Here is a 13,868-nt window from a genome sequence, read left to right as displayed (position 1 = left end):
ACAGACGTGACCTCTCAGAGTGTTGGGAACTGGATTTTGGTCATCTGCAAGAGCAGCAAGCACTGTTAGCCACTGAGCCATCTCTCCAGCCCCTCATGACATTGTTTTCGTAGTAAGAATCCCCAAAAAGTATCTGAGAAAGAATAAAACCCCATGTTTACCTCAGCTCTTTTTAGAGAACCCACTAAAACACCAGTAAGGAGTACATCTGTCTGTCTGTCTGTCTGTTTTGGAGATAGAGTCTCATATTGTACTTCGTGATGGCCTGAAATTCACTTCATAGCTCAGGCTGGCCTCAAACTCATCCTTATTCTCTTGCCTCAGTTTCCCAAGAACTGGGATTACAGGCATGAGCCACTCCATCCAGCTAAGAGCTCCAAGAGAAGACAACAGAAATGAAAGGAAAAGCAACAACAGGTGAAAGCTGGAGAACAAACGACAAGTTGTAACACACTTGGCAAGACATAGAAACTTGAGTGTTGACTGGCGACTGGGAAACTAAAAGACAGGATTGTGCAACACAACCCCCAAGGGCTCAAATGACATCTAGAGCTTCTGGGTTGGGCTGGGTAGGTAAGACCGGTCCAAATACTCTGGGATGATAAATAGACAAACACATTGCCTTCTGCCCACACAACGGGACTATTACCAACCCAGAAAAATAAAGCACTGGTGTACACTTCAGTACTTCAGCGTGAAGAAACCTTTAGGGCATTTACCATGTGAAAAGAGCCAGACACAGGAAGGTATGCTTCACAGGACTCTATTATCCAGCAAGACAGACACAGATTAGGGGTAGCCAGCGGCTAGAATAAGGGTTTGGGGTAATGAGAAATAATGACTAAAGTACAGAGTATTCTTTTAAAGAGATGAAAATGTTTTATAACTAGATAGTTACACAACATCACAATATGCTAAGTGCCTCTGAATTATTCGCTCTAAAACAAACAACTGTGGCAGGTGTAGTGACACTAGGTGTAGTGACAGAGACCTGTGATCCCAGTGCTTAGGAAGCCGAGGCAGCAGTAAGGCTGGGCCAGTGTGCTGTGTACAGTGATAGGATATCTCAGACAAACTCAGGTCCCACCATTCTGCCTTTACCACCCTCTGACTCTCCTGCCGGCCTTGCGTGCATCTCTGAGTATATGGTGTTGACTATAGCCTGTGAGAAGATAGCTCTGACACTGGTCCAGCAATCTCACTTTCTATAAGACAGGAGAGTAGTTTAACTTCAGAGTTCAGCTTTCAAAACCCATCACCCGGATGAAGGAGGACACTAAAGACAAGACTGCCGTACTGCCAAGCACAAAGGCCTTGCACTTAAGAGTTCAAATCTAATGTCCATTTCCTCAGCGCTCAAGTACCTTAGTAGCTGAGTCCTTGGCTTGGCGGGCCTGTTTTAAAATAGAAGACATCATCTTGAATGAAGGTGAGCAAACATTATCACTCACCTCAAAACTACTAACTTCAAGTTCTTCAAACTTTCCTGTCAGAGAGGTGCCTGCACAGTTGACCAGCATGTCCACAGGACCCAGCTTCTCCTGTGCCTGGAGGAATATTCCAGAACATTACATATTGTTCCAAACATTACACCAAAGAATGGAAAATTCATCGTGAAGAAAAACAAGGTCAATAAAGTCCACTGAACCACCAAATCTACAGAGAAGAGTTGCCAACTCTTGGCATGAACCAATCAAAGTCAGGCCGGGGACTGAAATCACCCGGCCTTTTACCTGCTTTATGACGTTCTCTACTTGGTTATAGTCTTGAGACACATCAACTGAGATACACAGCACCACCTGTTCAAAAGAAGAAAAAACGGGGAACAGGATCAGGACCTCCAAGACAACTCACCAGATAAGAGTGCTCGCCACCAAGCCTGGTGACCTGGGACTCACATGGTGGAAGGACAGAATGATATCTTTGTGTTGTTCTAGCCTACACACACACACACACACACACACACACACAAACACACAAACTCAGTGTCTAAAAAATAATATTGGAGTTTCAGGTATCAAAACTAGTTTTTTATGTTTTGAGACAGGGTCTTATCACATTGTCTAAGCTGGTCTTGAACTTTAGTCTAGAATAACTTGGGCTCACAGCTATCCTCCTGTTTCAGCCTTCCAAATACTGAGATTACTAAGATTACAAGTACACACCAAAATGCTGGTCTATCAAAACTATTTGTAAAGGTATTTTTAAAAAATAAAACCAACCCTTTCTAATAATGAAGGCCAATTTAGCCCTGCATACCTACAAAGTGTTTCATTTCTGACCCCAGGATTGGACACTGAGGTGCATATTTCACATACCAAAGCAGATCTGACTCCAGGTTCTCCCAGCATCCCTCAGTCCCTACCTTAGACATTCTGGCCCGACCCTGAACTCTCTACCCCAGGAGCTGGTCTGCCCCTCCCCACAGGATCCTGTCCTCTTCTCTCTCTGTGTGTGCTTCCCTTTCTCTCTCCCTCCCCTCCTTTCCCCATGGTGACTTCCCTGGCCATGGTCCTTGGGACCAGTGAACTCACCCACCTGAGAGCAGCTTCTCAATAAAGCCGCCTTTACTCTAATCCAGTCTGGTTTAGATTGGCTCATTGCACCAGCGGTAGAGAAATAACCTATCAGATGTCACCGAACCAGAGAGAAATTGAGTCCCTAGTTCGAAAGTCCTGGTATTTCCTGGCCACGTGGGGACCACTCTGTTCCTCTATCCTTCTCCACTGAAATACATCATTTCTTCCGACTCCTTGGGTACCCATCCCCAGCTATTTCCTATCTGGATCTGAGACCCTCTGGGCTCTCTCTGCTGAGCTGAGGCCACACCAGAGTTAGCCCCATCTGAACAAAGACCAGGTCTTTGTTTTGGTGGAACCTCTGATACAGAGATGTCTTATCTCAGACTATGAATTGGGATGCCAATTCAACAGTGTTGGGAATTCCAGCAAACGCTGGGAAGGTCGGTGGTGCCACGGGATCTAAGTCAAAATAACGTATTCAAATTGGTCTGAATTCCCTGTGTCCAGCTTTTTGGAGGCTGTGCTCTCCCACTCTCCCTTCACCACACTGAGCACAGGGCTAGCCCCTTCCTCCTAGCCCCATCCTCCTCGCCCCTCTGGTCTGTCCTGTGGCTCCAGCATCTGCTGCAGCTGCAGGGGTATTGATTGCAATGGTGATGGTGAACTAAATAATGTATACACACTGGGTAAACAACAAGTGATTGGTCGCCATCTTGACTTTGGAATAAAGAGGGTTGAATTATGGCTTCACCACCATCTTTCTTAGGGGCAACACTAAAGTCATGTTGAGAACAGATGCATCTCATTATTTAAGCTTTATTTAGGCTCCTGTTTTATGTTTGCTAGATGTACAGTTTAGAACAGGTAATTAGAAACAGACATAGTCTAACCCAGATATGCTTAGTAGGCACTGCCCTCAAATTTGTCAGAGACCTTCGGAGTATGACATTTAAAATCTTAAACATAATGCTTAAAATGGTAGACTCCCCAATCCTAGCAGTGACACTGAAAGGTCTCCAAGAAGATCCAGACACACAAGAAAGGACTCCACCCTAACTGTGGTACAACAACCATTAAGAAGGACTGCTCGCTGTCTCACCTGCTGCTGAGGCCCAGCCTGAACTGTGGACAAACATGGACACCAGACGTGTCTCGTGTTGCTTAAGTCAAAGCAAGGTCAGTCTCCCAAGTTCCTCCTCCACAGGAAGGCCTCTCAGATTTGTTGGGCCTGGCAGCCAGCCTAAGACTGATCCTGCCCTGGGACCCGTGTCCCAAACACAGCCATTGACATTAACAGGAACCTAGTGGGGTGGCTGGGTAATGGGTAAGTTTGTCATTCTAATTGACACATGGGACATTTATACACATAATTCTCAGGTTTCTGAGGGGTTTAAATCCAGTGGTCAGCCACCCGTGTCTCATGGTAAATACCTGGATAGGAAAAGTTTCCGTAAGCTCCTAAGAAACTGTGTGAAGGTCCAGGAAGGTGTTTTGATGTGGGTAAATGAAGTTATAAAGGATTTACCTTTTTTGTAAACTTAAAAAGATTCTTGTAAGCTTCAGGGAATTCACCCGAATCCGCCTCCCACAGGCAAATGGACTCTCGATAAGTACCGTCGATTGAGGGTGGGATCTATTCCCTTTTCCCTGGTCCCGGCCCCACCCTACCCCTTCTCTAACTCCCACAACCATGACCCTAAGTGTTTCAAATGTATATCCCCCCCCCAAAAAAAGTTTTTCTCCCTAAATTATATCTTCTGTTTCCAACATCCAGGTGTTCTCTCAGAATCTGCATCCAGGCCAGCTCTAAAACAGTCACCCACAGGTGCTCCGGCCCAGTCTCACAGACTGCTTTAACTGGACCTTCACATTCCTACCCCTGATGGTACCACAGCCTGTGCAGCAGTGAAGCAGGTAACTCTTCCCGGATTTGTCCCACATTCCAGCATTTTCCCACATTTAAAACTGCACCCCAATGCCAGCAGGAAGCAGTCATGGATGATTATGGGGTCTCGTATTCTTTTATAATCAACAAAAGACTGAGATGTTTGGTTCTGGACCCTGGGACTAGAGACAGAGTGGGACAAGTGCATATTTTACATACCACAGCAGACCTGGCCTCTAGGTTCTCCCAGAATCCCTCAGTCCCTACCTGGAATACCCTGCCCCCAATCCTGAACTTTCCAGTCCAGGGGCTGGGCTGCCCTTCCCCCAGAGGCTCCTCTCTATATAATCCAGACATTTTGTACACTCTCTCTCCTTCTCCTTTTCGCTCTCTGTTTGTGTGCCCCTTCTCTAGTCCTCCCCTTCTCTACCTCCCCATGGCTACTTTCGTGGCCCCAGTATTTGGAGCCAGGGAACTCACCCACCGGAGAGTGGCTTCTCAATAAACCTGCCTTTAATACACTCTAATCTGGCTTAAATGGGCTCATTTCACTGGCAGCCAAGAAACAGCCTATCACAAAGCAGTATGCCTAGGTGAGGCTGTGGCAAGGGACATGATGATGGGTACCAGAGCAAACAGGCAGGCACCTGGAAAGTCTGGTACTAGAATCTGTATTCCCAACGCCAGTGTGTTAAAGGCTTACTTAGTACATTGGCATCATTGGAAGGTGGTGAAACCTTTAAAAGGTAGTGTATAATAAAAAGAATTCAGGCTACTGAGGTGTGCCCTTGAAGGATACAAAGGATACTGAAGAAAGCTCCCCACCCCTTCCCCCCATTTCCCAGCCATTAAGAGTCAAACACCTTTGATTTCTCTTGTCAAAGGCTCCAAAGCAACAGAGTCACTTTTGAGCTTGTGCACAAAGAAAAGTTGCCATGACAGCAACAAGCAACCAACACAAAAATATGGGAGCAAATTAAACAACTGCCAATGACAGAACAGGAAGTGAAAGTAGTTCACACTACAACTCCATGTTACATATCAATAACAAACCTAAGTGAACGTGGGTACAATTATTTATGCATATATGCATATGTATATATACATATACACATATATATATATATACACACACATATGGCAATACTGTTAACAGGCTGAGACAGGTCCATACACAGACCCAAGTGATGCTATGTGGCCTTATCCCCAAGTTATTTCTGATTGGTAAATAAAGAGGTCGACAGCCAACAGCTGGGCAGAAGAGACATAGGTGGGGTTTAGGGTTCCAGGGCTTGGGGGTTGGAGAACCTCCAGTGCAGAGAAGAAGGGGAGAAGAGAAAGACACCATGGGTTTGGAGTCAAGAAAACAGCTATGAGGCTGGCCAATTGGAGCTAAGAGCAGCCCAGATGAAACACAGTAAGTAAGAACTCAGGGTTATCGATAGGAAAATAGATCCTGATAGCACAGATAATAGATATCTGCCCAGCTCTTGTATTGTTCAAGGCGTATTGTAAATAATAAAAGTTGTGTGTCTTTTATCTGGGAACTGAGTGATCAAAGGCAGAGTAGAAACCCTGGATTGGGATTTAAACTTTCTACAACAGTCCTGGAATCTGAGTCTAGCTGGACAGCACAGTCTCAGAAAGAATCTCAACAACAACAACAACAAAAAAAAAAAACACATGAGCTATTTTATTCAGCAACACATATAAATTTTAAAAATAATACAGAATGAAGAAATAAAGTTGCAGACAACTGCATAAAAATGTCCATCAGTCCATCTAATTATAAGGGTTAGCAGTACTTGGCTAGGGCTAGGAGAGGCAGGACAGGAATGGGTGTGGCTGCTAACGCAGTCTGGAGAGTTGAGTGTTGGGAAGGTTTCCAAACTGACTGTGGTTATGGTTGCACAACTTTGTGAAAACTCAGGAAGTGGGTGTCTTAAACAGGACTACACTGTATGCAGTCTCACTAAGAGAGCGTAGGAACATAAGAATAATGTCAAAATTCAAAAAGATACAGAACTCTAAAATTTTTACACGCACACACACACACACACACACACACACGTGCGCACTCTATTTAGGGGGGCTGAGATGGCTACTTGGCAAGGTGCTATCGTGAGGCCCTGTGTTTAGATCCCCAGCAAGTCTAGCTGAATTCATGAGCTCCAGGCTCAGCAAAAGAGCCTATTTCAAAAATAAATAAATAAAAAGACGGAGAGAGATTACAGAAGACACCCAATGTTGGCCTGTGGCTTCTTAAGGGTGTGCATATATGTACATGCATATCAGTACAGGCTGTACACACAGGTGCACATATATACTCATACAAAATACTATTTAGGGGCATATATACTACTATAGATGGTAAAATTTTAACGAAAAGCAAAGAATGAATGAACAAGATCAGAGTCTGGTTTAAGGTGCCCTTCAGGAACGAGAGGCTGGCACTGGGCCCAAAGGCTGGAGAAAGGGGTCAGGAACTCCTTTAAATTCCATTCCTTTAGATTAAATGATGGATCTGTAGAAGTTAACCTGTCACCGAGTTGTACATTAAAAGATACATCATGTGTATTATCATTTTAGCACCCCAAATCACACAACATCTTTTCAAAGTCCTTTCCACCTAAGTAGTTGTGTAAGTCGTTCTTTTTCGTTTTAAAGTAAGTGAAATGAAACCATTTTCTCCTACAGCGCTGGTGACTATTTTTACATAGGTGTGATAGACCAGACCTTCTGGTTTCTGTACTGACTGACCTGAACCCTAATCATTTCAAACAGTTTCATCTTATAAAAAGCAGCCTACAATATATTTTAACTGTGAAAATCGTAAATGCCTTCAGTGATCTAGTTGCAGTGAAAACAACATCCTCCCTCCCCGTTAAAGAACGGTGTCAATCAGGAAAGCAAATGCGTCCTTAGGCCCCGCTTTACCTGTTTATCGTTAATAGAGTGCTTTTCAATTTCTTTCTTCGCCTGCAGTAGCTTGTCCTAAAAGCAATACAGGAAAAAAATATGTCTGTCTGCGTTTGTTAAAAAGAAAAGAAAAAGCAACATTTGAAGAGACACTGCATTCTATAAAACAGAACTGTCAGCCTGAGGAAGATGAGGAAAAACAGATGAGAGTACAGATAAGTCACAGCAGGGTTCAAATCCATTTCAAAGAGACGGAGAAAAAGAAATGACGCTCCCATCCGTCTCAGCCACAGTCATGTTGAAGGTCAGCCTGTTGAAGCTGGAAGACATTTTCCTTCCCACCTGTTACCAGTGACACAGAGTAAGCACACAGCAACAAAATGCTCTGGAAAGCTAAGGCGTACGACCGATTCCACATCAGGAGGGCCTTTGTAAGATAACATCAGCAGTTTGTTCCTTTCGATTCAACCTCAAGTAAAAGTGGATCACTTCTTACAAAGACTAGATAGAAAAATCTACATCTGCCTATTTTCAAAAATGCTCCTCAGACCTGCGAAGCTACCCAGATAATTGCAAAGTTTTCCCATGTCTTCCATTTTGTTTTGCTTATTCTCCTAAAAACAGATTTGAGTTTATAGAACCTTAATCTTTTCATAAATTTAAATATAATTTGAGAACTGTAGAAGAACAAAGGAGAAGGTGCCAGCATGCATGAAACCTGGGGTTCAATCTCCAGAAAGGATAAAACCAAGCCTGGAGGAACCCACGTATCTGGCAAGGACATTTTCTGCTACAGAGTTCCAGGTTAGCCCATGATACTCGAGACCCTATGTCATAGAGGGGTGGGGTGGTCTGGCAGGTATCTTCAAAGCACAAGTAGAGTTTACAAACATGAACGACCATGACGAAACAGTACATTGCTATCGAATGACGGGGACGAATACAAGGCTGCAATGAAAAGTCCCGTAAGAAACTAAAGAACGTCTTCAGGCCAGAAAGCTCTCTGTATACTCACTCCCACATGGCCCTGCATGAAGTCCCAGCCAGCTGTGACACCAGCACCCCAGCTGCTCACTCAAGGTCTCACGTCAAATTCTAGCCCTGCTAAAAACTCCAAAGTGGCCTGACTCCGTGGTTCTGTTTGTGTACGGTGACTTTAAAGCATGTACAACCAAGCTATAATTTTTTTTAAGAAAACATTTTCTTTTTTTTTTTTTAATTAATTAATTTATTTATTTTTATTTATGAGTACACTGTTGCTGTCTTCAGACACCCCATAAGAGGGCATCAGATCCCATTACAGATGGTTGTGAGCCACCATGTGGTTGCTGGGAATTGAACTCAGGACCTCTGGAAGAGCAGTCAGTGCTCTTAACCACTGAGCCATCTCTCCAGCCCCCAAGAAAACATTTTCTTGTTTTTTAAAGAAATGATGGATATTTTAGCCTAATTTGGGTCATTATCTTTATGTATTTTGTCCAGAGATCCTTTCTAGCCTGCCTTCCCCACTAGACCCTTTTTCAACTAACCACTCTACCTAGACAGCTAACCCCTGAAGCACATCTCATTTTCTTTCTCTTCCCTCTCCCTGAATGCAGGGTCTCACATAGGCCAGGCTAGACTCTCCTTAGCTGTATAGCAGAGGACGGTCTTGAACTTTTGATCCTTCTGCCTGCACCTCCCTAGAGCTAGGGTTCATTCACCCCGGATAAGTGCTGAACCCACTGAGCACACCCCAAGCTCCTCTTCTTTCATTTTTTTTTTTTCACTCAACACAATGTCTGCTCCATGGCAAGCAAGGCCGACCTTTTGACCACGAGGCCAGGGTCTTTGCCCTAGACCCCGAAGAGGTACAAAGGGCATCTTCAGTCACTGCTTCATGCTCCAAAAGCAATTTTGGTAAGACTACAGACCCCAATACAAAGAAAAACAGACCACTGATTGTTTAGACACAGGAAAAATTACTTTGCTACATGTACTTGAAAGGATGAAACTCTTCTGGGGTTTGGGGACTCTATCAAAGATGCCTATCTTGTCATAAGCAAATCACAGAGAAAAATGACAGATATGACACCTAGTCTTGACACGGCTGTGAGCACTAAGACAGGTCTCTTGGACTTCCCACATTTGTCATGAAGAGTCTAGAGCACTTACCTCATTTCGTGCAACCAGAGTTATAAACGCTCCTTGTTTGTAGCACTCAATAGCAACACACTTTCCAATGCCACTGGAACCTCCCGTGACCTACAGAGAACATGAGCAAGACCATCTTAGCACTCGCAATGTCTCCTCAGTACAAAGTCTACTTGAAATACTTGTGCTGCTGGGAGTGGTAGGGGCGTAGCTCAGTGCAGGCACTTGCCTAGGTGAGGCCCCAAGTTGGATCTCCAGTACTACAAAGGACTATAACCTAATTATGAGTTTTAAAAATTCATCAGGGGGTGTGTCTGCAGGTCAAGGTTGAAGCCGGCCAGTCTCAAGGACAGTTTCATGGTTTACATGAGGCTCTGTGTCAGAAACAAAACAAAACGTCTCAAAGAACCACAACCTCCTACCAGATTTGTCATTTGGAATGCAGTGTAAGCATCAAAGATTACACTCTCAGCAGGCCCTCCGAGCTTTGACCGTTTTTTTTTTCCTCTAGCGCTGAGCTATAAACTGTTCATCTAAAATTGTTTCAGGTCACCAAAGGGAACGTGCCCTACAATTATAGCTAAGAAATAATACATTAGCACTGCTGATTATAAACACAAACGAATCTCATTTCCTTCCAGCACATCTACGTGAGGCTAGGTCTACGTAAAAACATGTTAGAGACTTAAGGATGGAGGACCGTGGAAGAGCTCTCTTACCTAGCACAGGTAAGGCCTTGGGCTTGATCTTAGTGCGTGCGTGCGTGCGTGCGTGCGCGTGTGCGTGTGTGTGTGTGTGTGTGTGTGTATGTGAAGGAATGAGAGAGAGAGAGACAGACAGACAGAGAATGAATGAATGGTGTCAATGCTGAAAACTAAAAGGCTTCACAATACTGTATTTAAAGAGCTCCATCCAGGCCAGGCATAGTAGTGGTGGCACACCACTCTGGAGGAACTCTGGAGGAAGAGGCAGGCAGATCTGTCCGAACTCAAGCCATTCTGATCTCCACAGTAAATTCAAAGCCAGCATGTCTATATAGTGAGACCCTGTATCAAAAACAGAAGCAAAACAAAAATCTCTTTCGTCAAAACCTAGCCATTCTCTAGTCAGACATCTGGATTACTTTGAATATTTTATTACCTCAGAACCACACAGAGAAGACATCTCGCACACTCTCATGTTCCTATCGCCATGAAGCCCTCCAAGCATAGCTATGCTTCTCTGTGTTCTTGAGCATACGTCACTTCCCTTTAGTCCTCCCTTGGTTCTAATGGAGAGATTTACTTGGTAGATCATTAACCAAATGTCTACTGAGGATTATTACAAAAGCATACCTGTCACCTCGGCTGACTCTTGTCTCTGAGGTCTCTGATATCAGGATATCTTATGGGCTGTTTGAAACTTTCACTCTTCACAGTACTTGGCAGGGCCTCTAAAAGTTTCCCTCACATGCTTTACAATGCTGCCTTCAGCTGTTTAGCTTCCCTGTATCACACATCACCCCACAGCAGCTCTTCCAAGCCCTATGGGTGCCTTCCCTTAACACATCGGTCAGTCCTCCTGGCTGGTCACCATGTAGCTTGCATATGATTGGGATATATCCTGGCTCCCTGGCTGAACTCATAGTTCCTGTGGACAAACACTAAGCCAGCCCGTCTCATGCATCACACAGACAATACCAGCCCCCTGCACAAGCAGGCACTAAATAAATACTTTTCCTTAGTTTGCAGAACGTTCTCTAATGTCACTTCCATTAAAAAGAAAAAATCAAAAACAAACAAACAACAACAAAAAAACAATGCCAAAGCTATGGAGGTAGGAAGGAGGTTACCAAGACATGTAATATGCTCTGATGTATTATGTAGACACTAGCCAGGGGCTTCAGGAAAGCAAACAGTGTCACTTTCTCACAACAGGAGGGAGACCTGGCTTTGGGATCGAGGTGTATTAAAAATGATGTACCCAAGGCAGCTAACTCTTGAATGGCATTTAAGAATAGAGTTAGGCTAATTCTGGACTATGTTCTTCTGGACGCTACGAGAACCGTCATAGGATTTTTCACAGCGGCTGAGAGAATGTTAAACGTACAGTATTACTAAACAGAGGGCATCAAAGATAACCATTTATTTTCCCTTCCTTGATCAGACCTTCTTACTGATCACTGCAAATACCATGTAAATGACACTGCCTCTTTAACCACAGCATACGGCTCCTACTAAGGGCACCAGCAGCTTTCCTGCTGCTTGGAGCACTACTCTCAGTCATCCAAAAGGGGGAACACTGAAACCAGCATCTAGTGGCTGAGAAGACAGCACAACTTTGCTGCTGTGGTCAGACACAGGGCACCAGCATATGGGAACTGCTCTAAAAACGAAGCAGAAAATAAAGGGTTCAGCTCACTCTCCCGATCCCAGATCTCAACTAAATCACATTTTACTCCTCTTCAGATATTAAAAAAGGCAGACAGTGACACAATATGAATAAGTCATGGCATGTTCTTTATAGACCAGTATACATATATGCATAGAGAGAATTATTTTTTATTGTATTAAAGCAGGATCCCGGGAGGGCTGGAAAGTGAGTGTGCTAGGGTGCATTATGTAAAATTCCCAAAGAATCAATAAAAATATTATGTTGGGGAAAAAAGTATGTGTCTATTGAAACAGCCCTCATGTCCCCTGTGAGAGACAGGACTGGGGACACATGAATGAGTACCAGGGTTAGCTGTGAGTACCGTGTAAATGTTGAATCAGTTTCCATCCTGACTGGGGCTCTCCTCCTTGCCTCATAGCTGAGGGGCTCTATCCAAGCACAGGTTAATTCTGCTTTGTGTATGTGCACCTGTGCAGAGGCCAACAGTCAGCATCTGGCACTTCACTCACCCTGCACCTTAATTTTTGAGACAAGGCTTCTCCCTGAACCTGAAAGTCACTCCTGTGTCTAAGCAAGCTGGCCTGCAAGCTCCAGGGATCCACAGGTCTTGGCCCCAGTGTTGTGGATCTTCTGGCCTTGAAGTTAGAGGCACAGGCCCAGTGAGCATGTGGGTGCTGGGGACCCTAACTCGGGACATGATGTATGCAAGCACTTTACCAACTGGACCATTTCCCCAGCCCTTAAGTTCAACGGTTTTAGTCCCGATTTTGAAGTAGCTGTCTTGTGGGTGTAAAACTTTAAAAACTTGGAGTGATTGTAAAGTTTGGCTTTCTGTTTCTAGTAAACTCTTCTCACATCAGGCACAGCAGCAGCTGGGAATAAACCAGTAATTTTACAAAAGACAAATTAACGGAAACACAGGTTGCCATCCACAAACCCTTGTTTGGGATAAAGCACACTAAGATAAGTAACCGCCCTATCCTGTAACAACTGAGTGGGGACTCACTTGATGGACTCATTCATGTAAGTCACCTAAGGGCACCACGGAGATCCATGCCTCCAGTTTAGATTCTAGCTGTCCTTACTCACAACTCGGCATGCCTCAGGTTTTGAGGTCTATATAGGACACCGATGAGAAATGCCAGGGTAGAAGAAGCTCTGAGCTGTGGGGCGCGGTGGAAGCATAGCCAAGCCTGCATATTAGGAACGTGAGAGCTTCCGGACATTAACAAACCAAATCGCTCATATCTCCTTCCATCTTAAGGCCCTAACCAAGCTGGTTAGCTCATCCTTCCGACGCCGGAAAGATGGTAAAGGATTGCACTAGAGCAGTACTCAGCAGAGTCCGGGCTGAGTTCAGAGACAAGCCTGCTTGTCCAACCAGCCAGGCCACCCCCTCAGGTGTATCACACTTCCTAGAACCCTCTGATGGCTCTTTGTCACCTGCACATGACACCCTAGAGTCTCAGCTGCCTGGGCCAGACCCAGAGGCCCGGACTGTTCCTTGCTGTGGGCTCCTTAGGATTCCCTGGCTGTGGCTGCTCCCACCCGGGTTTGCGCCCTTATCCTGCTAGTCACGGACTGCCGCGTCCTTGGCAAAGTTTCTCAGTCTCTGTTGACTCATCGGGAAAACTGAAGATCAAACAGTCGCAGACAGGGATGCTCCAGGGATCAGCGAGCTGCACAGAGCCCCAGAGCCCTGGAAACTCGGCTGGCGCGTTCCCCACGGCACTGCCCTGTAGCCCGGCGCCGCGGAGGGCGGGTTCCTGAGGTCGGACAGGGCTGGGCAGTGACGAAGGCAGCAGGTAACCCGCCCTACTCAACCGTCCCTTTCCGGGACCGTGGTCTCGGTGGCCCAAGCCGGCCGAGCAGTCCTGGGCAAGCTCAGCAACAGGAGGCCACTCACCACTACGTGCGCGCCGGGCAGCGCGAGGGGCTTGGGGCTGATGAGCGGCGACACCATGTAGAGGAGCAGCACGAAGGCCACGAGGCCGGCGGCGGCCAGCAGCAACATCTCTGCTGGAGCGACTACTGGG

At 45.4% G+C, this 13,868-nt stretch overlaps 1 protein-coding gene across 3 annotated transcripts in view; it reads right to left on the bottom strand.

Moving 5' to 3' along the window:
• Kdsr (3-ketodihydrosphingosine reductase) overlaps positions 1 to 13,862 on the bottom strand; it is a 31,298-nt gene extending 17,436 nt beyond the window's left edge. For 2 of the 3 annotated variants that reach the window (XM_028775621.1, XM_028775623.1), the window contains exons 1-5: positions 13,739 to 13,862; positions 9,481 to 9,570; positions 7,345 to 7,401; positions 1,734 to 1,799; positions 1,452 to 1,547 (exon numbers count right to left, since the gene is read on the bottom strand). In XM_028775621.1, coding sequence (XP_028631454.1) covers positions 1,452 to 1,547; positions 1,734 to 1,799; positions 7,345 to 7,401; positions 9,481 to 9,570; positions 13,739 to 13,846 — 417 coding nt within the window. In that variant the 5' untranslated portion in view covers positions 13,847 to 13,862. Of the gene's footprint in view, positions 1 to 1,451; positions 1,548 to 1,733; positions 1,800 to 7,344; positions 7,402 to 9,480; positions 9,571 to 10,599; positions 10,680 to 13,738 lie in introns of those variants that run through there. The other variant, XM_028775622.1, reaches the window with a different exon arrangement.
• Between the last annotated feature and the right edge of the window lie 6 nt (positions 13,863 to 13,868).

Source organism: Grammomys surdaster, unplaced genomic scaffold (genome assembly GCF_004785775.1).
Source record: "Grammomys surdaster isolate TR1022 unplaced genomic scaffold, NIH_TR_1.0 257, whole genome shotgun sequence".
In the NCBI taxonomy this organism is placed as follows: Eukaryota; Metazoa; Chordata; class Mammalia; order Rodentia; family Muridae; genus Grammomys; species Grammomys surdaster.
Note: the sequence above shows the minus strand (reverse complement) of the source record. Positions and strands in the feature narration are given on the sequence as shown.